The sequence below is a fragment of the Protopterus annectens genome, chromosome 3.part1 (assembly GCF_019279795.1).
Source record: "Protopterus annectens isolate FY-2018-M chromosome 3.part1, PAN1.0, whole genome shotgun sequence".
Lineage (NCBI taxonomy): Eukaryota > Metazoa > Chordata > Ceratodontiformes > Protopteridae > Protopterus > Protopterus annectens.
The window spans coordinates 1,904,290,763-1,904,318,207 of NC_056732.1; the positions used below are offsets into that span (position 1 = coordinate 1,904,290,763).

Consider the following 27,445-nt stretch of genomic DNA (forward strand, 5'->3'; position numbering starts at 1 on the left):
CAGGACAGAGTGCTGTTCGCTATATCTTTATCTGTGACTGCATAACTGTCTGATGAGGTTTCTTCTAACCGATGTTTTTCCAATTGGCTCAGTATCTGCATATACTAGTAGTTGGTTCAAGACATATTTTCAGGTATGCAGTAGCTATTTGCTCAGTTTGTTTTTTTGTAATCTTTATAATAAATCTTTACCATCTCAAAAGTGCTTTCTCCTCTCTGTACTCTTCTTTTCTAGACCTAACACCACTCTTAAGTATTCTACTGCAGTACCACCTTTATCATTCTTATAAGAAAAGCACAGTCCAGGTCTGAACTGTCTGCAGACAGCTAACGTTAGCTTTGAGTATGTGTCTACCTGTTTGAGCCAATATTCATTTTCCCCTGGAGAGCATTTTGCTTTGGCTTGTAAGCAGCCCCCCCCCCAGACACACACACACACACACACACACACACACACACACACACACACACACACACACACACACACACATATACCCATACTCATGTCCCACTTTCTCACTTATTCCCTTCTATTAGCAAATGATATCCATAACTGATCAATACTATGTGTTTGTTAATTAAAACTAAGACCACAGTAGTCTACTGATACAAGGTTATCCTGTTTTTCCACCTGAGAAATGGTTAAGAAATGACTTACAGTTTCAGAGCAGTCCATGGTCAATTTTAATTGTTTCTTAAACACAAACTTGTCTTTGCTTTGGCTCATTAGCAGCAGTACAAAAGAACTATCTGCTCACAACCTTGTTCTCCCCCTCTCCCTTCCTTGTTTATTACCTTAAGCCAATTCCCACAGTTAATAAATATTACCTGTGGCAGGCACCATTTTTAAAACTACAATCCACTCTGCTACATGCTCCATGAGGAGCTCAATGTCTCTCCAGTAAGTGTTTTGCAACTGTAAATGCCTATTTATGTTGAATTGTGTTAGACATTTTACAACTGTATATGTTTATGTTGAATTGTGTTAGACATCTAATATGATTTATGCTTTATTATTGGAAGTTACTATGGCATGCTAGCATTTGCCTGCACCAAGTTGTTTTTAGTAAAATAGTATGGTCTATTTGCATAGCTGCACATTGTTCACTGATGTTATTCATGTAAATGTGTTGTGTGTATACAGCTCATACTGGTGTCTAATTATTTCTATATAATTGTGCTGTTACTGGTGGATAGAACCACATTAGTGACCCAGGACAGAGTGCTGCTCGCTATGCTTTTATCTGTGACTGCATAACTGTCTGATGAAGTTTCTTCTAACAGATGTTTTTCCAATTGGCTCAGTATCTGCATATACTAGTAGTTGGTTCAAGACATATTTTGTGTATGCAGTAGCTATTTGCCCAGTTTGTTTTTTTGTAATCTTTATAAAATATCTTTACCATCTCAAAAGTGCTTACTCCTCTCTGTCCTCTTCTTTTCTAGACCTAACACCACTCTTAAGTATTTAACTGCGGTACCACCTTTATCATTCTTATAAGAAAAGCGCCGTCCACGTCTGAACTGTCTGCAAACAGCTAAAGTTAACTTTGAGTACGTGTCTACCTTTTTGAGCCAATATTCATTTTCCCCTGGAGAGCACTCTGCTTTGGCTTGTAAGCAGCCCCCCCCCAGACACACACACACACACACACACACACACACACACACACACACACACACACACACACACTCATCTTCCACTTTCTCTCTTACTCCCTTCTGTTAGCAAAAAGTACCCATAACTGATCAATAATGTGTGTTTGTTAATTTAAACTGAGACCACAGTGGCCTACTGATACAAGGTTATCCTGTTTTTCCACCTGATAAATGGTTAAGAAATGACTTACAGTTTCAGAGCAGTCCTTGGTCAATTCTGATTGTTTCTTAAACACAAACTTGTCTTTGCTTTGGCTCATTAGCAGCAGTACAAAAGAACTGCCTGCTCACACCCTTGTTCCCCCCTCCCCTTCCCTGTTTATTACCTTAAGCCAATCCCAAAATTAATAAATATTACATGTGGCAGGCACCATTTTTAAAACTACAATCCACTCTGCTACAGGCCCCACGAGGAGCTCAATGTCTCTCCAGTAAGTGTTTTGCAACTGTAAATGCCTATTTATTTTGAATTGTGTGAGACATTTTACAACTGTATATGTTTATGTTGAATTGTGTTAGAGAACTACTATGATTTATGTTTTATTATTGGAAGTTACTATGGCATGTTTGCATTTTGTCTGCACCAAGTTGTTGTATTTAGTATAATAGTATAGTCTATTTGCATAGCTGCACATTCTTCACTAATGTTATTCATGTAAATGTGTTGTGTGTAGACAGGTCATACTGGTGTATAATTATTTCTATATAATTGCGTTGTTACTGGTGGAGAGAATCACATTAGAGACCCAGGACAGAGTGCTGCTCGCTATATTTTTATCTTTGACTGCATAACTGTCTGATGAGGTTTCTTCTAACAGATGATTCTCCAATTGGCTCAGGATCTGCATATACTAGTAGTTGGTTCAAGACATATTTTCCTGCGTACAGTAGCTATTTGCTCGGTTTGTTTTTTGTAATCTTTATAATATGCCTTTACTATCTCAAAAGTGCTTACTCCTCTCTGTACTCTTCTTTTCTAGATCTAACACCAATTTTAAGTATTCAACTGCAATACCACCTTTATCATTCTTATAAGAAAAGAGCAGTACGGGTCTGAACTGTCTGCAAACAGTTAAAGTTAATTTTTTGTCTACCTGTTTGAGCCAGTATTCATTTTCCCCTGGAGAGCACTCTGCTTTGGCTTGTAAGCAGCCTCCCTCACACACACACACACACACACACACACACACACACACAGTCCTCTTTCACTCTTATTCCCTTCTGTTAGCAAATAGTATCCATAACTGATCAATACTGTGTGCTTGTTAATTTAAACTGAGACCACAGTAGCCTACTGATACAAGGTTATCCTTTTTATCCACCTGAGAAATGGTTAAGAAATGACTTACAGTTTCAGAGCAGTCCTTGGTCAATTTTGATTGTTTTTTAAACACAAACTTGTCTTTGCTTGGGCACTCATTAACAGCAGTATAAAAGAACTGCCTGCTCACACCCTTGTTCTCCCCCTTCCCCCTTCCTTGTTTATTACATTAAATCAATCCCAAAGTTAATAAATATTATCTGTGGCAGGCACCATTTTTAAAACTACAATCCACTTTGCTACAGGCCCCATGAGGAGCTCAGTATCTCTCCAGTAAGTGTTTTACAACTGTAAATGCCTATTTATGTTGAATTGTTTTAGACATTTTACAACTGTATATGTTTATGTTGAATTGTGTTAGACATCTAATATGATTTATGCTTTAATGTTAAGTTGTCATTCTCGCCTTTATTCTTGCTGGATGGACTCGGCCTATACTATAGCTCAAGAGCTATTTTTACCGGCTCGAGGCAGCCCTATATCCCACAATACCATGCGCTAACTCCCCAGATCTCGTTTGCCGCTTCGCTGTGAGGTTGCCTTTTTTACCGGCTCAGGTCAGTAAGGGAATTTTCATCAAAGTTTCTATTTTATGAGGTAGTTTATTAGGTTATTTTCCCTACTTTTGTTCCCTATCGATGTTATACTTAATAGTGTTTGTTTCGTAAGCCCTACCCACCCCTGTATTTAACTTTTATAATTAGACCTACAGGCTTTAGTTTTCTGTTTACTCACCCCTGTGTGTGTGTGTTGTTGTTTTAGTCAGCCCCCTCATCTCCCCCTTGTGTGTAAGTGAGTGAGTGTGTGTGCTGATTGAGTGACTGTCTTTAGGTCAATGTCCAAAGACGTTAAGGTCTCGGGATTCAAGAAGTGTGACTCGTGCTGTCAGAAAATGTCTCTGACAGACTGTCACACTTCTTGTGTCTATTGCTTGGGGCCTTTACACCTGCAGGACTCTTGTTCCGTTTGTCACAGATTTAGTTCAAGAGTCCTGCAGGAAAGGCATAACAAGCTCATTCTAAGGGGCTTGTTAAAGCCTGATGACTCCCCGTCCAAGTCTGGCTCGGGGATGTCTTTAGAGTCCGTCAGATCGGCACAGAAGTCCCCCCTCCTATTGGAGCGGAGTCATAGGACTCATTCATCGAGGTCTTCCAGGCTCTCCGATCACGACATCGAGAGGGTGGTCAGTAGACTCATAAAATCTCAGGCGCTGGCCCAAATGCTTCAGAGCCCATCTCACCAGACTGTGGCTCCTTCGACACAGTTATCCATTCCTCCTCCGACTCATCTCTCGAGTTCGGAGCTGGAGTTCGTCGGAACCGTGACCTTGCTCACGTTGGAGCCGATACCCCCTCCTTCGGCTCCGGTGTCGTCGGCTCCGACCTCTTTATTGGTTCCGTCCATGGAGAAGTCCGGGCGCCGGGACTCCATTGTCGGCTCCGAGGGGGCGAGTGGCATCGGACCCTTGTCCGACCCCGCTCTCCCTCTTGGAGCTTCGGCTCTGCTTAGTTCGGCCCCAACATCATTCTCGGAGCCTTCTCTGTCGGTTCCGGGGGCGGTTCCGTCCTCTTCGGAGCTGGAGCTACCTTTGGTGTCTGATAGGGGAACCTTCAAGGTGATGAGGAATGTACTGGACCCAGTGTCCACTCCAAGGTTAAGTTCTGCGGCTCCTCCCTCTGTAGTGCCTATTACGGTCTCTGGTCACCCTCCTATACCCGACAGCAGAGATCCAAGGCGTAAGGTACCCACTTTGGGTGTCTCCTCCTCTTCCAAGGGTTCCCCTGAAGTTTCAGGGGAACCCCCTAGGAAAAGAAAGTGCAAGAGGAAGCACATAGACTCCCTCGAGTCTGTCACGTCGGACACCGACTTGGATGAGTCGGAGGGTTCCACCAGAACCCCCTCTAGGATGTCTCCTTTTCAGACATCCTGGAGATCCTAAGACAGAGGGGAAATTGGTCCACTCTCAAACCTTCCGAGGACGAGTCGGTTTACCTTGACGCCTTTGGATCTCGCCCTTCCACCTCCTGGGTGTCTCCCCCTTTCGACCCTCTAATGGAGGTAGTGGCTAGAAAGGCGTGGGCAGCACCTGATTCTATGGAACCTACCCCTAGGAGGCCTTCTAAATTTATTTCTGCACCAGATGACAAATCCTTTCTCACCAAAGGTGTTTCGGTTGATGCTATGGTGGTAGCAGCAGCCACTAAGAAGGAATTAGCTGATCCTTCTGTACCTGTTCATCCTCCTAACAAAGAGTCCAGGACCATGGACAGGTACGGCAAGCGGACCTTTGCTTCAGCAACATTTTCTATGCCATCGCTGAACTATTTATGTCATTTCACCCGCCTTCAGAGAGACTTGCTCACAGAGCTGGGTGAAACGGTACAGGATCCTTCTGCTGCGGGGTTTAAGGACAAAATAAACTCTCAGCTGGCTACCCTGAACTCCATTGTTAACTCCTCCATGCGGCTAATCTCTTATGCAGCCGATGGAGCGAGTAGGGCCACTGGCACAGGCGTTGCGTTGAGACGTCACGCTTGGATGGGACTTTGTAACTTTGCCGACCCCTTCAAGGCATCCTTCACCAACACCCCCTTTGATGGTTCGGAATTGTTCGGGCCTCAGGTGAAGAATACCCTCACCAGATGCGAGCAAGATGGTAAGACTCTCTCTGCCGTGGGAGTCCGTTTTTCCACGCCTTCTAGACCTTATCCTAAGGGACAGAGGGGTGGAAAGATGTGGTTCCACAAACCACAGGGAGTCGTGCCTGCTGCACGTGGTGAATTTCCCCCTAGAGGCAGAGGGGGGAATAATAACAGACACCGCCCCAGGGGCAGAGGGGGTCCACAGAACCAGGGTTCCAGGGAATCTTTTCCTGACCAACCCTTTCAGCATCCCTGAGAAGCTGCCCGACTGTCAGTCGTGGGAAAATTATCTCTGTACCCGGAAGCCTGGCAATCCATCTCCCAAGACACATGGGTACAGAAGATCATATCCGAGGGTTACAAAATTCCTTTTACTTTCCCCCCGGTACAACCGCCAAAACCCCTACCAGACGTACCACCTGCACAAAGGGGTCAGGCTCAGCTAGAAATAAAAAAGCTGTTAAACAAAAGAGTCATCCAGGCAGTCCCAGCAGATCAGCTAGGATCCGGAATCTACTCCAGATTCCTTTTGGTACCAAAAAAGACAAGAGATTGGAGACCCATTTTGGACCTCAGCAGGTTAAACAACTATGTATTAAAGACAAAATTTCGGATGGTAACACTGCAGTCCATTCTACCCTTTTTGGGCAGAGACAACTGGATGTGTTCGTTAGACCTCCATGACGCGTACTAACACATAAAAATACACAGGCGCTCCAGGAGGTTTCTCCGCTTCCGGCTGGGAGTCAGTCATTTTCAATTCAGGGCCCTGCCCTTTGGTCTCACCACAGCCCCCCGGGTGTTCACCAAATGTTTGGCAGTGGTCACGGCTCACCTGAGACAGAAAGGATTCCAGGTGTTTCCATACTTAGACAACTGGCTCATTTCCGCTACCACCAAACAGGATCTCATAATGGCTTATACCAACCATCTTTGCAACATCCTGGGTATTTCTATAAATTTTGCAAAGTCCTCCTTGTCGCCTTGTCAATGTATAAACTTTATAGGTGCCGTATTAAACACCACAGAAATGTCTGCGACATTACCACCTCAGAGAGTGACAGACATAAGGCGGAATGTTCAGCTTCTGTTTCAGCCCAGCAGAGTCCAAGTCAAGCTAGTATTGAAAGTGTTGGGCCTCATGGCGGCGGCGATTCTTCTACTTCCATTAGCCCGCTTCCACATGAGACTCCTTCAGTGGATGCTGTTTTCTCAGTGGTCCTTTCAACAGCTGCCAATGACCCACAACATTTTGATAACACCATCTTGCAAGAAACATCTCTCCTGGTGGATGGTTTCCCCTCAGCTTTTTCAGGGCAAACCCTTTGTTCTCCCCCCTCCAGTTGCCACTGTCACAACGGATGCCTCCCTGATCGGGTGGGGGGGGCATTATCAGGGCAGGACGGTCCAGGGCACTTGGCAACAGTCAGAATGCCACCTGCACATAAATGTCCTGGAGATGAGCGCGGTGCTTTTGATGTTGCAGGCCCTTCAGAGCTCTCTTCCCACGGGGACTATAGCAATTCAAACGGACAATATATCTGTGGTGTGGTACATAAACAAGCAGGGCGGAACAAGGTCCTACCCTCTCTGTCGAGAAGCACTCAGACTTTGGCAATGGGCTATTTCATCTCAACGGTTTCTGATAGCAACGCACATCCCCAGGAAGTCCAATGTCATAGCAGACAGATTGAGCAGAACTATCCTCATGCCTCACGAGTGGTCTCTAAATCAAGCAGTAGTAGATGGAATTTTTCGGAAGTGGGGCCAGCCTTGCTGCGACCTTTTCGCAACTCCACAAAACAGCAAGTGCCTCGACTTCTTCGCACTTTTTCCTCTACCAGGCCAGCCCCTCAGAGACGCTCTTGTTCACGTTTGGCCCTGGGGTTTTCTTTATGCCTTTCCTCCCTTTCCATTGATCCCACAACTAATTCAGAAAGCAACCGCATTGAGATCCAAAATGATCCTCATTGCCCCGTTTTGGCCTCGACAAGTTTGGTTCCCATTCCTGCACAAATACCTACTGGAACAGCCTTGGCATCTGGAACCCCTTCCAGATCTATTGACCCACCTCACGGGCAAGCTGCATCAGTCTCTACATTCCATCAACCTCACAGCTTGGTTGCTCCACTTCCAGCCATAGCCAGGCTTCCCCTTATTTCTCCTCCTGTTCGTGATATCATTCTGGCTTCCCATAAGTCCAATACTAGGAAGACTTATGCGAGTAAATGGAAGTGTTTTTCACACTGGGCACAAACTAGATCCTTAGATCCTTTCCATGCACCCATTCATGAGGTTCTAGACTTTCTGGTGGAGCTTTTTCATTCGGGGTCATCATCCACCACTATCAGGGTACAATTAGCGGCCATTGCTAATTTTTATGTTGGACTCTCAGAAGCTAATATTATGTCCCACAAACTCTGTAAAGCCTTTCTCAAGGGCATCTTGTTGCTCAGACCTCCAGTCAAAGATCCACCCCCACAATGGGATTTGAATTTAGTTCTAACCTCACTAATTCTACCTGCTTTTGAACTGGCAGCTTCTTGCTCCCTCAAACTTCTTTCTTGGAAAACGCTGTTTTTAGAAGCTATAACATCTCTAAATACAACACCTCCACTCCTTCAATACTCCAAAAAATCACTTAGTATACAAAACAGGAACACAATCACTGGTACGTTTGATGAAACTCTTTTAATTCTGGTTCCTCGGCCTTCGCCTTCTCCTGGAATACATTTTACAAAGTCAAACACCACCCTTTTTATATTACATCTAATTACATTATTGGTGCACCAGCCCTTATTCAACAAAAACCTTGTTGAAATCAAAAATAGGGTCTCTAAAATTGAAGCGGAGGTAATTTCACGTAAAAAAAGGAAATACCTCCGTGATGTTAGAGACCATGATACAGGCAAGCTGTTTTCCTGGCAGTACAGCTTTAAGAGGAAGCGAGGCGCTTTTCGTGACGTCAGAAGTGGGTCGAGATCGGGTATCGGAGATACTTCAGCATCCTCAGCAGATGAATCCAGCAGCAGGAAAAGCGTTTCTTTTGAAAGTTTGAATGCAGAACAGGAGATACCAGCAGAAGCAAATGGAGCAGCAGGCAGTTCAGATCAGTCGTCGGTACAGCAGAAGGGAAGAGGGCGCCGCTTTCAAAATAAGGGGAGAAGAAGACAACAACGTGGCGAGAGCAATTGAGGGTGAAAGAAGTGTTTCAAACCCAGACTGTGTGAATGTGGGCGAGTTGCAGCCCGATTGTGGACCCAATTTATTTTCTTATACAGACATTTGCGAAGGTGAGAGTTATAATATTTTGAATATCTCGGATTTTAATATTTCCGAGTGCGCAAAACAAGTGTTGTTTAAAGGCACAAAATTTGTACCAGTATGTTTCCCTTCTTTGGCTGATGTTTCTTTAGAAATTAGGGAGTTTTGTAGGAAACTACATTTAAGAGAGTTTTTTTCTAATAATGATAGCATTTACAATGTTGTTAATATGGAAGAGAATGACAATGATCTTGAAAATTTAGATTGTTTAGACAATTCTCTATTGAATATGACATTACATGAAAACGAATTGGTAGACATTTATGCACAGGAAGAAGTGTGTGAAAATGAAGTGAGTTTTGTATTCAATACTGGTTATGGAAGACTGACAGTTCCTAAAGTACCATATAAAAGTGAATTCATGCCAGCCAAGAGAAGTATGGCTATTAATGTGTTTGAAAAAACACTGTTAAAAACTATTGAAGAGGAACATAAAAAAATTTGTAGAAGGAAGAAAAAATATAATTTAAGTAGGAATGAGTGGAAGGCTTTATTAGATTTAAAGAATGTAAATAATCAGTATGTGTTCACTCAGGCTGATAAGGGAGGGAACTGGGTGATTCTATCAAGGGAAAATACAACTCTATAGCCTTGGATTTATTGATGGATACAAACACATATATAGAATTGTCTTCCAATTTGTCTAAGGAATATAATTTACAATTATTGGAACTACTTGAAAGAGGAGAGAGGTTAGGTTTCCTGTCATCTGCTGACGTCAGAAAATTGTATGTAAAAATCCCAAGATTGCTAGATTTTTCATTATTCCCAAAACACACAAGGATATTATGAACCCACCGGGACGTTCCATTGTTTCGGGCAAAGGAGGCTATTTGCAAAATGTTGGAATATTCTTGGATTCCTTGTTAAAATGTTACTTGGAAAGGGTACAGTCACATGTAAAAAATACTAATGAAGTGTGTACAAAAGTAAGAGACATCAAATGGGAACATGACTTTTATTGGGCTAGTGTGGATGTAAAATCTTTATACACTAGCATTAACAGACATCAGGGTTTAAAAGCAGTGGAAAAAATGTTGGGGGATGGACCCAAAACATATTTCATTCTCAGTTTGTTGGATTTTTGTCTAACCCATAATTGTTTTGAATTTGAAGGGAGACATTTTTTGCAAAAGGAGGGCACAGCTATGGGGGCAGCATTTGCGCCCTCATATGCGATTTTGTTTATGGCCCATTTTGAGAATTGTTTCATTTATCCCTCAGAATTCTATAAGAACAAGGTATAAAATATGTGAGATTTATTGATGATTTGTTGTTCTTGTGTAGGGGTAATCCAGAAGATTTTGGGAAATTTGTCTCAGGGATCAAAGAAAACCCTTGGGGGTTAGATTTTACCTACACTATTGGGGGAAAAAGCATCCAATATTTGGATGTGGAGATTTATTTGAGTTTAGACAATAAAATACAATACAAACCATTTCAGAAGAAGACAGCAGCTGAGAATTTTTTACATGCATCTAGTATGCATAGTGATTTTCTGCTTAAGTCCTTACCATTTGGTGAATTTAAACGTATAGGAATAAACACTTCAGACAGTAAAAGGATTTTTAGTGAATTTAATAAGGTTGAAGAAAGACTTAAAGGAAGGGGATATTCTGAAGAAAATATCAGATTGGCCAGAGATAGGGTAGAATGTGAGTTAGGCCTTGGGAAGTCATCTGAAATAAGGAGAAAGTTTTGGAATGAAATGAATGAAAATTTGGATTCCCGCTTCGTAGATCTTGGGGAAGCAAGGTCTGGTGATAATATGTTTTTGTCACTAGATACTCACAATTTTCTGACGTAATAAGGGAGGCAGTGATGAGATTTTGGCCCATTATCAGTGGAGATGACAAAATAGGAAAACTTTTTCCATCAAGAGTTACCTTTTCATATAGTAGGTATCCAAATTTAAAGGAAATATTGAATTTCAGAAACATCAGTACATTTAGAAAGAATATTAGAAAGGGAACATTTAGATGTGGAAATTGCAAGATTTGTAGTCGGGTCAAAAGTTTGGATGGCATTAAAATCAATGATGTTATTTATAGGGCCCTTGAATATTATGACTGCAACTCCACAGGGGTGGTATATATCATAGGATGTGGATGTGTGAAACAGAAATGGTACATAGGTCAAACAACAAGAAAGGTAAAGCTTAGGATTCTTGAACATCTAGGTGATATAAAACATAAAAGAATGGAAAGTCCTGTAGCGAAACATTTTTGTGAAGAACATAAGGGGGTCCCAGAGGGGTTTGTATTTTGTGTGTTGGGTAGGCCTAATGTATTTGGAAATGAAACTGTATTTCGTGAAAGATTGTTACAAATGGAATCCAGGTTTATTCTTAATTATAAAACCTTGTTTCCTAATGGAATGAACATGGAAATTTAAACCTATTGTTTCCATATATCTCTCAGAAATAATGAATGTCACAGAAAGAATTCAGTGATAAATATATGTAGAGTGAATTTTGTAATAATAATATTTGTTTTAATAACAAAATATTTATAAATGTAATGATTTATTAATATTATTCATATAAAAGCATTTATTTAAAAATATAAAAGATCATGTATAAGAATGCAAATATATTTGTATAAAAATGTTCATATATATTTGATATTTAATGAAGTCAGGAATCATGAAAGTAAGTGAAGTCAGAAAATGTTCTTAGATGCAATTATATGGTTGGGTTAATAATTCAAGGTAATTAAATTATTGAATAAGGGCTGGTGCACCAATAATGTAATTAGATGTAATATAAAAAGGGTGGTGTTTGACTTTGTAAAATGTATTCCAGGAGAAGGCGAAGGCCGAGGTACCAGAATTAAGAGTTTCATCAAACGTACCAGTGATTGTGTTCCTGTTTTGTATACTAAGCTATAACATCTGCCAGAAGGGTATCGGACCTTCAAGCCTTGTCTGTCCGTCCTCCCTATTTGGTTTTTCATAAAGATAGGGTAACTCTCAGAACAAACCCTTCCTTCCTACCAAAAGTGTTATCGGAAGCAAATCTAAACCACTCCATTGATTTGCCCGTCTTTTTCCCAGACTATACCAACAGGGCTGAACAAAAATTACATTCATTAGATGTTCATCGCCAATTACGGTATTACCTAGACAGGACAAAACAATTCAGAAAGTCAGACAAGCTCTTCCTCTCTTATGCTGCAGGCATGAAAGGGCTTCCAGTATCGAAAGTTACTCTTCCAGATGGCTGACATCTATTATTACCTTGATATATGAGTTGAGACACAGGCAACTACCCTCTAGGCCTAAAGCTCATTCAACCAGGGCACTATCAACTTCAACGGCTTTTCAAGCAAGGTTACCACTAGATGCCATTTGTGCAGCAGCTACATGGGCATCCAAACATACCATTATTGCCCATTACAAGCTTGATCTAGCCTCCAGAAATAGAGCTGATTTTGGTTCTACTGTACTCAGGAGTCTGTTCCATTGAGCCACCCAGGACTAAGATGCTAGGGACGCTGTCCCATCCAGCAAGAATGAAGGCGAGAATGACAACTTAACATTAAGAAGTTATGTCTTACCATAACTTTCCATGTTAGTTGTCTTCTTCTCGCCTTCTTTCTTGCGTCCCTCCCTCCTGCCCCCTAGCCTGGATAGACTCAAGGTTCTGAGTCCTTCCATTTCTGGAGATACAATATGTTGCGTCTTTCATGGTATCCTTAGTGTTACTAGCAGGTAACCTGTACTCGTAAAAGAGGATTATAATATTATTATTATAATATTACTTTTTATACTATGTCTTAGCTTCCAAACGAGATCTGGGGAGTTAGCACATGGTATTGTGGGATATAGGGCTGACTCGAGCCGGTAAAAATAGCTCTCGAGCTGTAGTATAGGCCGAGTCAGAGTCGAGGATCGGCTCTGAACCCATCCAGCAAGAAAGAAGGCGAGAAGAAGACAACTAACATGGAACGTTATGGTAAGACATAACTTCTTATTATTGGCAGTTACTATGGCATGCTAGCATTTTGTCTGCACCAAGTTGTTTTTAGTATAATAGTGTGGTCTATTTGCATAGCTGTAGCTTGTTCACTAATGTTATTCAAGTAAATGTGTTGTGTGTAGACAGCTCATACTGGTGTCTAATTATTTCAATATAATTGTGCTGTTACTGGTGGATAGAATCACATTAGAGACCCAGGACAGAGTGCTGCTCTCTATATTTTTATCTGTGACTGCATGACTGTCTGATGAGGTTTCTTCTAACAGATGTTTTTCCAATTGGCTCAGTATCTGCATATACTAATAGTTGGTTCAAGACATATTTTCCTGTATGCAGTAGCTATTTACTTAGTTTGTTTTTTGTAATCTTTATAATAAATCTTTACCATCTCAAAAGTGCTTTCTCCTCTCTGTACTCTTCTTTTCTAGACCTAACACCGCTCTTAAGTATTCTACTGCGGTACCACCGTTATCATTCTTATAAGAAAAGTGCAGTCCAGGTCTGAACTGTGTGCAAACAGCTAAAGTTAACTTTGAGTATGTGTCTACCTGTTTGAGCATATTCATTTTCCCATGGAGAGCACTCTGCTTTGGCTTGTAAGCAGCCCGCCCCGACACACACACACACACACACACACACACACACACACACACACACACACACACACACACACACACACACACACATCTTCCAGTTTCTTATTCCCTTCTGTTAGGAAATAGTATCCATAACTGATCAATACTGTGTGTTAATTTAAATTGAGACCGCAGTAGCCTACTGATACAAGGTTATCCTGTTTTTCCACCTAAGAAATGGTTAAGAAATGACTTACAGTTTCAGAGCAGAATATTAAAGTAAGGGGGGTGTGGGGGGTGCAGGGGTGCTTAAACGTAGATTTCTTTCTTTCTTTTTTTTAACGTATATTAATGAAAGAGCTTTTTCGGTGAAAGCGCTTTTGTTAATATATGTTCATGATTATGGATTCTGGACTTTGCACATTCGTGCATAAGTCCTAGATCTATATATATATATATATATATATATATATATATATAGATATATATAATTATAGATATATATAGATATATATATATATATATATATATATATATATATATATACATACATGTACACACACACACACACACACACACACATAGTTGCAGTTCATTCTGTCAGCAGTTCAAATGTTGACTTGGTCAACAAAATGCACTGCTATGTATTTATATTAAATGTTATGTTTTGAGTAAGCGGTAGGTAAAGGGAAATTTTTCGTAGTGAGTCTGTGTGCTAGTATATGGGAAGTGTGTCTGAATATCTTGTTGTTAGGGTCAAAAAAACTTTATGCAACCCAGTTCAGCAGAGTAGAATAATCTCATTTATTACACGGAACAAATGTGCATGGGAGACTAAGCAGAAAAGGTCCTGTCTGCTTGAACAGAAAAACTGAATCCTTTTATATTATTATTATTTGTAAGCAGAATATTTTGTATCTGTTAAACTATAGACATGAAGACTTAGCATATTTATATTATTCTGCTTACTATGAATCTGCAGACCCCTTATCTGTGCCTTTCTATATTAGGCACAAGTTTTGATCTTCCATGTTATAATTTTCTACGCAGGCAAACATCATGTTAACAGGAAATAGATAATTAAAAACATTGTTTCAAGGTGGATTCTAAAAAGAGAAAATATTGTGTATTCACTGAACTTCTTTCACACCTTTATAGTTTTCCCTTCACATTGTGTAGTCATACTTTTAGGTATTTTTTTTCATAAAGTAATGTGTAGGGATGTGATTAGAGGCAGGGATAGTGTCAGGGTTAACTCACCTGAGTAATGTGGGGTGGGGGGGTACAAAGACATACGGAAGTCTGCTTTATCCTATTTACTATTGCTGTGATCTTCAGCAATACAGCTATTTTACAGGATGGATGGACGAATGAATGGATAAAAGGACTGTTGGATGAAGCCTGAAAAAGATGAGGTATATGAATACTGAAAATAATGAGGTGTAAAGTTTCAGGACTTGAAGCAGTATAAAGTGTCCTTTAAGATGTACAGGTGTGATGCAGGCTACTTTTATTAACAGATAAATTATGCGACTGACTGTATTATTTTCATGTTTATGTTACACAGCAGCTCCGAAGACCAACAAGAAGCTAATTCCAGTGGAGGTCAGCCCAGTAGCCAAAGTGATATGCATCCAACTTCAACAACAGCAATGCCACCACATAAGGTAAAAAAAAATGTTCATTGCTTTGTGTATGACTGTTTACAAAGCTTTTAATATCATTTTTTTTTCTATCATCCACTTGACACTATAGAGTGTCCTTTAAGACATCCATCATTCTCATTGCAGTAGACTTTGGCTAGCTGAGTTGTATCCTGCCCAAGATACAGTGACTGGCCAGCCTAAAAAAAACGTCTATATCACGTTATCGAAATCTTACTACATTGAATCACTAAAGGTCGACCTCTAGTGATTGATGTATTTAAACATCGAATAATGCTTAAAAAAACAAAAAAACAAACAAAAATATAAACTAACTAGTGTAGGCAGGGGGGCAGGCCCCCTGCACCCCCCACACCTCCCCCTACTTAAATATTCCAACTCTGAGACCACACTACATTGAGGTAAATGGAAATCTCCCACTACAGACGTTTCCGTTTACCTGCACAATGTTCTGTGCTTTCGATGTTGCGGTGCCGACAATATCAGCTTCAATAGTGTCGACTTTCAACATCGTGAAATAGACCCTAAAAAAAGCTTTGGCTCCCCTCCTCACATACCCACTGGCTGCTGATGCATGGGCCTTCGGAGGGAAATCAACAGCCTGAGAACAGACGTCAGTACTTTCTTGCCACCCTCAACAGCGCTCCTCTGGGTTTCACAGCCTTTTTCTTCCATTTTGGCAGGTTAGTCTCAGTTGAGGAAAGCCTTCCACATTTTTAACTATTAATTGTATTCTGTTTTTGACAAAATAGGTTTCAGTCTCCTTAAGAAGACCAGCAATATTAATTGCATCCAGTTTCATGAAAACAATTAATATTTGGTTAGTTAGCAGTAGCTATCAAGTTTAGCAAGGGAAGGAGGTTTTGGTAACTTTTATGTTCTTCCTGTGCTACATTGTGTTGAAAAAGGAATGGAAAAGCTTTTATGTTTTTGTTTATTTGATTGAATTTGTTATGTAATGCTTGTATACACTTTGTAATAACCTACCTTCTTTTCATTCCTACAGTTATACTTTGCTAGGGGGCTTTATGGTAGTATATTGCTTTTCAGTTTAGAGTGTGCTAGGAATTGTTTTTAGGGGTAAGTGTGTAAGTGCTTGTTTTCAGTATTTTTACTTATCCCAATACCACCCGTTCCAGCAGCTATTACTGGACATTAGGCTCTCTTCCTTGACCAAGACACAGATACTGATACCAGTCCAGTTGCTCCTTCTCCTGGCATAGCTAAAAAGAAAAAAACTTACCAAGAAGCCCTCACTTTCTTTGTGGGTCTCTTTCTGCTCAGCTATTAGTTGACTCTGCATGTCTGTTACTAGTTCCTTAGATCACATACTGTTTTCCTTGGGACTCCATGGTGTTTTTCCTGCTACCACTATAGACCAGGAGTTAGCCACACCCTCTTTTTCTGGTCTGTTGTCCATCCTGGGCATGGGACACCCACTGTCTTTGGGTGAGGGAGTTTCTTCTGGGAGTTTTTCTTAGCATAGCGATGATACGAGACCTGCTTCTCAATCTAAAGATAATCCTCCTAGTATTATTCTGATGATACTGTTTCAGTAAAGAAAGATGGATTACTTACCTTTACTAAGAGTTTATTACAGGTATTGAAACCTGTGGAACATCACACAGAGTTGTCTACCCATGCAGGTCCTGTAATTCAGAGTGATGAGGATTCAGATAATTCTGATACTGACAAGGATAGGACTTCTCCTGCATTCTCTTCTCCTGTTCCTGACTCTGACTCAGATGACAGTGATTCTTCAGTTTCTCCTTATGAAGAGTTTTTCTTTGCAGAAACTCTATCCAGAATGTGTTCATCATTTCAAAGGGAATATGTAGAGTCTCTTCTGTTAAAAGATACTATAATGTGCTTTAAGTGGATATCCCACATGCCTCCCCTACTCCTCCTGTTATGCCAGCCTTGCAGAATGCTTTTGATTTTACCTGCAAGTACCCTGAAAGTCAGACATCAGTCCCTGAAAAGGCTGACAGACTAGATTTACAGTCTAACAAGTATCTGCAGTCTCATTTAAAGCCAGATTTTATTTATTTATTAGAACTCCCTCACCTCCTTTAATGGTACCAACTCTGACTCGCCCACAAACAACTAAATCATCCTCTGAAAGTTCCCTCTCTCCAAAATCTACTCTAACCCTATCATACCACCAGACCACTATGCTCCAGCAACAAAAATCAATTACAGGTTACTAAAACCAGGAACTATTCTGGAGAAGCTCTGTTCTCCTACTCCGTAGCAAAATTATGGAATACCCCTCCTCACACTATAACGTCTGTGTCATCATGCACTAACTTCAAAGCTGCTCTAAAATCTCATCTAAAAGAGCACTGGTCATGCCCCTGTAACAAACCTCTCTAACATCTCTACCCCAACCTCACTAATCCCTTTCTTCCACCACTCTAACTACCTCAGATTGCAGCCAAATACATTGCTTGTAAACCTATATCTCAGCTGCAATCTTAGCCACTGTTATTCAAGGGTAATAGCTGCTAGCTCAGCTATTAAAATACTTGCTAGTCTTTATGGCACCAATGATATAGGTGTTGTACCATTTAACTAAATACTTAATTTCATTTTGAACTATAACTGTTTACTACTGTTGTTAAACAAAACCTACCTATACTTCTTGTAACTTGTAATTAATTATTGTTTTTAATTGTTGTTTTTATTGTGGAGCTTTTCTCCCCGGGCCTCCGCTGAAAATGGACCTGTGTCAGGTCGGATTTTCCCGGTCAACAAATGTAAATAAATAAAAATAATAATAAAATAATTTATTTATTTGAGGTTTGTTAACTGGGAAAGTTCTTTGGGCTGAGGTGAGCCCTTTTTCAATGGAGGCTCTGAGTAAAAGCTCCACAGTGTGTGTATGTATATAAATATATATATATATATATACATATATATATATATATATATATATATATATATATATATATATACACACAAAAAAATAAAAATAAAACAGGTAGTTTATCCAGAAATTAATACAGTAATAGTTTAAAAATTTGTATGCAACAGAATACAAGTGAAATTCCAGGCTACAATACAGTATGTCTTACGATACAAACAACTGAAGGTTAAGCAAGAAGTAGCACAAACAGTAACAGTTACATCAGTAGTAGATTCCTAAAAGGAAATATCCATATTCACCCCCCTTGTCCTCCCACCACCCCATATGTGGCAGGCAGAGTTCCAGAATACAGTACAGTAAGTTTTATATAGAGACCACTGAAGGTCAAGCAAGGAGTAGCACAAACATTAACAGTTATATCAGTAGAAGATTCGTAAAAGGAAATGTCCATATTCACCCCCCTTGTCCTCCCACTACCCCATATGTGGCAGGCAGAGTTCCAGAATACAGTACAGTAAGTTTTATATAGAGACCACTGAAGGTCAAGCAAGGAGTAGCACAAACATTAACAGTTATATCAGTAGAAGATTCGTAAAAGGAAATGTGCATATTCAACCCACTTATCCCACCCATATGTAGCATGCAGAAACCATAATTGAGCTAGGGTAGGGCAGTGTGAGTAAGAGGAGTTGAGGGCGGGGTTAGGATGGATGAGAGCAGGACTATTCTCAGGAAGAGGAGTGATAAGAATGTAGCAGTGCCTTAAAAGAGGAAAGATTTTGTGTAGTATGGATGTGGGGAGAGAATGAGTTCCATTTGAGCACAAGAGAGAAAGACAGAATAAGCTGACCAGGGCTATGTGATGGTTTTTGTACAGCAAGGAGGTTTTGATTGTTAGATCTGAGGGTGCGGGTAGGAAGGTGCATAGTGAGGATGGAAGAGAGGGAGGGGCAATGAGAATGGTTGAAAATGAGTTTGTGGACAGTGGAGGGTTGAATGTAGGATAGGTAGTGAGGGAGTTCTAGCCAGTACAGGGAGTGAAGGGACTAACATTGGTGGGAGAGGGATTTAGAGCTAGTAGCAAATTTGGCAATTTTATTGCAGCAGGATGCTAGTTTACCTTTGAGGGTTGCTTGCAGGTTGGTGAGGAGAGGAGCCGCATATATAAGGGAGGGGAGGAGGTATGTGGTAGAGAGAGTAAGCTTAGTTGATGGTGTGAGGAAACGATTGTTTGTGTCTATTTTGCAGTTTTTAGAAGAGGTAAAGAGCATAATTTTAGTTTTGAAAGCATTAAGGGCTAAGTGATTATTTTGCATCCAAATCTCTGTACTGTCCAATGCTGCTTGTGTTAGTTGAACAAGTTTAGGAAGGGAGTCTGCAGAGCAAATAATGGTAGAGTTGTCTGCATATTGGACATGTTTGGCAGAGGGTATGCATTTATGGAAGTCATTTATAAAGATATTGAATAGCAGTGGGCCAGGATAGATCCTTGGGGGATGCCAGTCTGATTGTTAAGGTAGGGTGACATAGTATTATTCCATTTGGCAGCTGGTATACACACATATCTCTCTCTCTCTCTCTCTGTCTATATATATATATATATATATATATATATATATATATATATATATATATATACATACACATATACACTTTGCATGTAAAAAATCAATTGCAAAAGTCATATTCTATTTTCATAGCATGCCGAATATTCTGGAGAAACATGAACTCATGCGGCAATTAAAGCTGAACTCTTTTAGGAAGCCTGGACTAAACTACTACTGTTCAGTTAAAAGTGCACTGGAACTTAGAAAATTGCCACATTGTTTACATGACTAATTTTATTTTAGTTTATTCTACCAGTTGGTTTTAAATACTGTTTTAAATCAGTTGTAATGTAAGTGTATATTTTGTTTCCATTATCATACATTTTTTCTTATTATTTTTTCTTTTTCCTGGTTCTCTTTTTTTCTACTTTATTCAAAATGATGTGTAATAACAATACTAATTATACAATTATATATATTTTTATAGATAGTTTTTAGCCTTCTTGTACACAGACCTGAAGAAGTCTAGAAGGATGAAAGCGATCTATGTTAACAATAGGTTATGAAAATAGAATATGATTTTTATAATTGATTTTTTACATGCAAAATGTATATGTATATATTTATATATATTTTTTGATTGCCAAATGGACTAAGGTTGATATATTTCCATGTAGTATATTGTCTTGGATAAAATCACAGATTTAACAATCTACTTGATAATCTGGTTAAATAAGAGGTATTGCATCATTATAAATTTTATTTAAAGTACATAAGGGTTATATTATTATGACAGCTACTAAGTAGGTCAGGACCAGCTTGAATGTCACACTGATGGGGAAGGGATGTGAATTTAACATGTGTACCAATAACACTTTGTTTTACAGTACAATAAACCACTCCCTTGCCTGATAAAAATTATATCTATATTTAGAAAGCTTGTTTGGAAATTATTACTCTATTTTTGTTTTACTTGGATCGCTTGTCTCTGTACTTAATAAAGGATTTCGACTGGAAACAGACCGCCTGTCTTGCTTGGATTACTTTCGAATACTTAGTAATTTTGCACAATTATATATTTTTTATTATTATTTTTCTTTTTTTGACTTAAGACGAGTTTAAGTTTGCTACTTCTACTACTTTTTGTCTGATCTGATTAATATACAGTGATTAACTAGAGATATATGGACTGAAAATCTTCCACACAGAGAAGTTTTTTACACTGTTTTGTTTTTGGACCCACTACACTTGTTTAGTGGGTTGTTTTGAGAATTTGGGAATACCACGGAGATTACTTGTTTTTTTGGGGGGGGTTTAGGTTTATTCTTTCCATGGCTTTTCATACAAGACTAGTGAGACTTATGGGTCTGCAGCAGAGGGATGACTGTTGCCTTTCTCCATTCATGAGGCACAAAGCCTGTTTGAAGGCTGCAGTTAAATAGTAATTCCAGAGGCCCTGATAGGCCACAGGTGCTCATTATGGGTGCCATGGCCTGAGACCCCCCCCTTGTCTACTTTTTGGCTTACCATGTACTTTTGGCCAGTTTTCCCTTTCTTTCCTCTTTGTTGCTTGTTTTTGCCTTTATGGGGGGGCAACTTTTGCTAGCATAATTTCTTACATATCTGGGTAGAGGAGGGAAAAAAAGATCAGTTATGGATTGCATAGATGTCCCCTTTTCTTTCAGGGAGCATAAAAAAGATCTCCTTATCTAATGTGGCATCCAGAAGTTCCACATTGACGTGCTCAGGCAATGGCTCACTTTTCATCCAGGCATGCGTTCTAACCACAGACCCTGTAACAGTTGCACTGTTTCATACCACAAATAAATCAGGGTCTGGAAACCTGTGAGCAGACAATGTATAGTTCCAGCATTTGCTTTCTAAGACTGGTGTTTTGAATCCCTTCAGCCTTCTGTCTGATCTGCTCATGTAGACAATCCTGAAACTTCAGCATGGGGGACTGGCAGCTGAGGGCTTTGTCAGCCAGGATAGCTGAGGTATAAGTTTTCTTTCCAATTTGCTTGAGAATCCTACTCTCTGTGTTGTTTGGATTAGGATTTCTGGTTGCAGCCCCACCTGATACCTAGCAAGAATCTGGGTACACCACTGCATAAGCCCTGCCTGATACCTAGCTGGAATCCGAGCACATTACTTCTGAATGTGGTATAGGATTTTTGTAAAGATGCTTGTGTGACTCATGCATCATATAGAAGTGGTCTGGTTTCTTAGGGTAGTTTGTTGGGAATCTGGCAGCATTGAGACATCCAAGATGGCTGCACACTGATCAACAGATTAATTTTAGCTCTCCCAATATGAAGAAAATGTAATTGAAAGTTACTTTTGAATAAAGTTACTAGCTAGTAAGTACACTGCCTGGATGCCAGCAATGAAAAAATGTAGAGAATCTGAAAGAAAATCAACTGAAAAAGGTGAAGAGAAAACACTGGCTGGAAAGTATCCTGTTCAATCTTCAACTTTGGTTCCAGAGGTGGCTTCCAGTAATTTAGAGGAAAAAAAATAAACCATGTGGACTCACAGGTGATTAAAATAAATGTAGCATTGAAGGAATAAATCAACTCAACTAACAAAGGGCTGGAAAAAATAGAAGAAAATTGAACTAGCTATTCAGATAAACTGATAAAACTGCAAAAAAAAAAAAAAAAGAAGATGAAATAAAGAAACGGCTGGCTTAGTATGCTGCTTCTCAAGAAGAGCTGTTTCAAAAAATAGTAGAGTCAGAAGACAGAACACAGAGAAAACCTGAGATTTTCTGCTCTACTAGAGAAACCAGAAGGAACAGACTGTATTAATTTTACAAAAGCACAAATAAGCAACTGGACTGGTATTCCACAGCAGGATTTGTTAGCTCAAAGGGCACATCAAGTGTATGCTCCATTAAACCTGGCCTTGAGAAACCAGCCAAGACCTATATTAGTAAAGATACAATCATACAAGCAGAAAGAGTAGATACTGAAAAAACTGTATCAGAAGGGAAAAGTATTAAAATTTGGAAACAGTGTTGTGACTGGAAAAAATAATTATTCAGTGTACATGCAGAATAGAAGCAAATTTATCCCAACAAGCAGGGAATGTCATGAGGCAGGTGTGAGATTCAAGCTGTTGTGCCCATCCAACTTCAGAGTATTTTTGTTGCTTGAGGATCAAAGACATTTTTCATGCAGAACAGGCTAAGGAGGAAATAAAAAAGTTTATCCAATAAAAACCTAACCCTATTCAAACATAACCTTGACTGTTGGATATGAAGTCCTAAATTTGTCCTTGCGTGGCCATCATGTCTCTTATAGATAGAGGCCAACGGTAAACATACCTTGAATAACACTGGATGAATAATCATAAATTCATCCTCAGGCTGGCCCCATGTCTTTTATAGAAAGAGGCCAACAGTAAATATTCCCTAACATAACCCTCACATAACTTTTTAGCAACCACCAGCGAACATATCTCTCCTTGCAGATATCCCTCATCATTTAAGATATATACATTAAAAGAGGATGCAGTTTGGTTCAATTGCATGGCTAGGCTTATAAAGGCCATGATGATCATTAGCGTAGTATATACCTGTAAACCTAAAAGTAAGAAAGCAAGCAAAAGGAGTCTCTGCTTCTCGTTCTTCTGACAATAAAGCTCATAGAGAGATTTTGACAGTAAAACCTTTTCCAGTGTTCCAAAAGAAAATGCGAGACAGTTTCACACTGAGCTAATCAGAGGAAGGGCACTGAGCAAACCCTGATCTGCGATATATAACATTAAGTATCCTGTTTTTTGCTTATTTTTACGAGTTATTTATAGCACTTTTATTGTCTGCTGCATACTTTTTAGCTAGTTTCACTGTGTGAGCAGTATTAACTGGAAATTTTCTACATTTGTTAAGCACCTGTTTGGGTTGGTTTGTTCTGATTTCCTGCCAAGGAGTGTATCATGTAACTTGCTTGTAGTTAAAAGCATTCTCTAGAGTCTCCTTGTTCCTTTATCTGTTTAAAGCTTTTATTTAAAGGCTCACTGCTGCTTTTCTGCTGTGATAAACATTTCTCAGTTTTTTCTACCTAAGTAGTGTGGGTAGTTGTAGCATTGTCCATATTCAGGCTTGTGTTTTGGGCCTAGTTGTTTGTTTGTAGAGGCTGTGTGTCTGAGCACGTGTTCCAGTCCATCTTAGTTTAGCCAAATATATTCTTCCATTTCAGTGAGAGGGGAGTGTTTATGGTCATTGGCTGATTGGGCCTACATAGACTGCAGCTTGGAGTAAGCACCTCATTGGTTTTTTCAAGCTTTTTATAAAGTTGTTTCATATTTCAGCTTTCTTTTACTTAAGAAGTTAATTTGTGAGTGTTTCTGCCATTTCACACCGAGCTGATCGGAGGGAGGACACTGAGCAAACCCTGATCTGCGATATATAACATTAAGTATCCTGTTTTTGCTTATTTTTACGAGTTATTTATAGCACTTTTATTGTCTGCTGCATACATTTCTAGCTAGTTTCACTGTGTGTGAGGTATTAACTGGAAATTTTCTACATTTGTTAAGCACCTGTTTGGGTTTGTTTGTTCTGATTTTTGTCTCCAACCCTCCCTTCCTCCCTGTTGGTATCCTGTTCTTATACTTGGTGGCTTTGCAGCTGCCCACCCCTACTGTAAATTTGATCTGGGACACTCCTCCCAGTTTAGTGTCATTACCTCATTCTACCTGATAAAAGGAGAACATTTGAGAAGGCCAACCCACTTAGTTCTTAACCTTGAGTTATCTTCTGCTCTTCCTTACTCCCTTTCCAATTTACAAAAAAAAAAAAAATCTAAGTTTGTTTCCTGCCTTTCTTGTAAGTAGTCTAGTCTTGTCTCGATACATATTTGCTGTATCCAGGACTGTTTGTAAGCTTCTGAGCCAATGCTGCTTAGCTAGGGTTAAACTATTCCTGGCGCCATAAAGTCTGCTCTTCAAATTTTCTTTTAGAACTAGCCAGTTTTTTTTAGTTTTAGCACTCAAATCTATTTCTTTGAGCACAGCGCTTGTTCAGAACTCGTAAGCACTAAATAAGCTACAAATTACTACAGCACTCAACTTTCCTCACTTGTCTAGAGGAAAACAGGTTTTAGTTCTTGATAAATAAGCACCTATCCAGGTATGTCTAAGGGTCATTTTCTCCTGTCTACCTGATGAATCTGGGCATCTTGGGGCAATGCAGTAATTGGCTCATGTACACAGACAACCCTCTGTTCCTACCACCCAACACTGTAACCTGTGAGAGATGCACTTATATAGCCAAACTGGAAGCAAAGCTCTCTTCATCCAAGACTGGACTAGACAGTCAAGAGGAGAGGGTAAACACTTGCACCACACCACACTCATCACATAGTCCCTCAAAACCTACACCACCAAAGCACACACATAGAAACACAAAACACATACTTACATTCATGGAGGCTCTCAATAAAAATCTGCCCAAGCAGCAGGGACCTCCAAAGCAGAAATGCAAGCAACCTCCACCCCCCAAAAACAACCCAAATGACACATAGCCCACAAACTCAGTGTGCCACTCAACCACAGCCCATAAGGCATAACAACGTACCCAACAGTCTAGTCATAGGTGACTCTATAGTCAGGCACACTGATGTTCCACTCACCAGGCTAAACAAGGAGAAAATTACTGTCAGCTGCCTGTCGACTTCCAGGATCCGCCACATAATGTACGCACTCAGGTCACTCCACAACAAGTAGAAATATGACTCTGTCATTGTCCATGTTGGTGTGGATGACCTGAGCCGTACCTCTTAGGACTACATGAAAAGAGACATGAAGGAGCTGCCCGATGTAGCCCAGTCAGGTATGACCCTAGCCTTGAGTAGCAAATTGCCATCACCCAGAATGATACCACAGTACCAGGACAAAATGATTGACTTCAACAATTGGCTATGCTACTGGTGTCATTCTAAGGAGATCCAGTATCTGTCTGCCTGGGATGACATGATCGACAGACCATGATGCTTTGCCAGAGATGGCCTGCACCTGTCACCCTTGGGATTCCGGATACTGGCTAAGGCTCTTGCCAACCCTATAGTGCCTTTTTTAGGCAAGGTTCAAATGACAAACTTACCACAGTAACAGGTACAAACAAGCAAAATCTGAGGGTAATGTACTCAGTGCTAGAAGTCTAAACCTCAAAATGCACTCACTCGAGGCACTCCTTAAACTAGAGAACATTGATATCTGTGCAGTGACAGAGACCTGGTTCAAGGCTACAGAGAGCACCATGCATTACCAGGCTATAATCATACCACATCTTTCGGCCACCTAACCTGGACCGAAACACTAAAGGTGGAGGCATGTCCATATTCATTAAGGATATCCACACCTCCAGGCTAGTTGCTCAGCATAATGCATCCGAGATTATCCAATTGCAACTAAGTCTGGGCAAGACCGCAGTCCAAATTGTAGCTTGCTGCAGATCCCCCACCATGCCCCAGGATTCCCTCTCCTCATTTCTTGATACACTGGAAAATATTAGGGTACAACCTAACACCCTAACAATGGGGGATTTCAACTACCCCACCATTAACTGGGAAAACTACTCATGTACCAACTCTTTTGCTCAACGTTTTCTGGAATTTATAAATTCTAACACCTTGGATCAACTTATCCACACCCCCACCAGGGGTAGCAATATCCTAGACCTGGTCATTACCAACATGGGCAACTGGTGTTCCACACCACAGCTCAATTCCTCATTGGTCAGATCCGACCACAAGCTAATCACCCTAGACATTCACATCCCACTCCCCATTAGGGAAACCACCATAAAAAAATTTTCCAAATCCAACTTCACGCTTCTTAAGACAGAAGTGGCAAACATCACGACACCCACACAGAAGGACAATAGAGGTCTGACTGCTGAATCCTACACAAATGTACTTTATAAGCACTTAGACGAGTGCATAGATCAAGGACTCCCTAACAGAACCAAGATGCTATTCTCCAAAAAAAAACAAAGCCAATCTGCCGTAAACAAACTCTACAACAGAAGAAAGAAACTGCTGCAAAAAAGTGTAAAATCCCATGATTGGAGGAACTCCCTAATCAACCTCAGTAAAAAGCTGAGATCCCTCATAAAATCCTCCAAAGCTAGTTACAAAAACAAAATTGCCACTGATTCTAAAGACAACCACAAAGCATTCTATAGCTATGTCAAGAATCTCAATAGCAACACTCAGATCTGCTCTGAGTTACAGCACAATGACACTAAATATACAGGGCCAACTGATATTGCCAACATCCTGGCAGATAGGGTCAGTACTAATTTTATCCCCCTCGCACCCCCTAAAGGGCCCATCTCTGTACCGAAAGAATGCAAAGTTCTTGTAATCATGGCTGCACACTCTCCAAAGCTAAGAACACAGCATCCATGGGGCCTGACAACATCCCAGGCTGTGTTCTACATGAACTACAGAACTAACTGGCACCCCACCTAAGTGCCATGTTCAGTCATAGCCTCACCTCAGGCTTTGTGCCCATTGAATGGTGCACAGAGACAGTTATCCCACTCCACAAAGGGGGACCCACCATGGACCCCGGGAACTACCGCCCTATTAGCCTGATGAGCCTGGTCTACAAGGCTATGGAACATTTCATCATGGAACTTATAAACAATGACATTGGTAATCTCCAAACTCTGGACCCCACCCAGTCCGGGTTTGTAAAAGGCAGATCATGTCTCCTAAACCTGATAGACTTCTTTGAAGTGGATGAGGGTAAGGTGGTTCACACAGCCTACCTAGATCTCGCCAAGGCTTTCAACACCATCCCCCATTCAGGAATTATAGATAAACTCACTAAACTAGGTATAAATCCCTATGTCAC

General features: G+C 40.3%; 1 protein-coding gene across 1 annotated transcript in view; it reads left to right on the top strand.

Annotated features, from left to right (window-relative positions):
- The window catches only part of LOC122798817, a 3,666,270-nt gene that overhangs the window by 3,383,311 nt on the left and 255,514 nt on the right, over window positions 1-27,445 (top strand). The window contains exon 22 of the mRNA XM_044067940.1: window positions 15,067-15,166. Coding sequence (XP_043923875.1) covers window positions 15,067-15,166 — 100 coding nt within the window. The remainder of the gene's footprint in view (window positions 1-15,066; window positions 15,167-27,445) is intronic.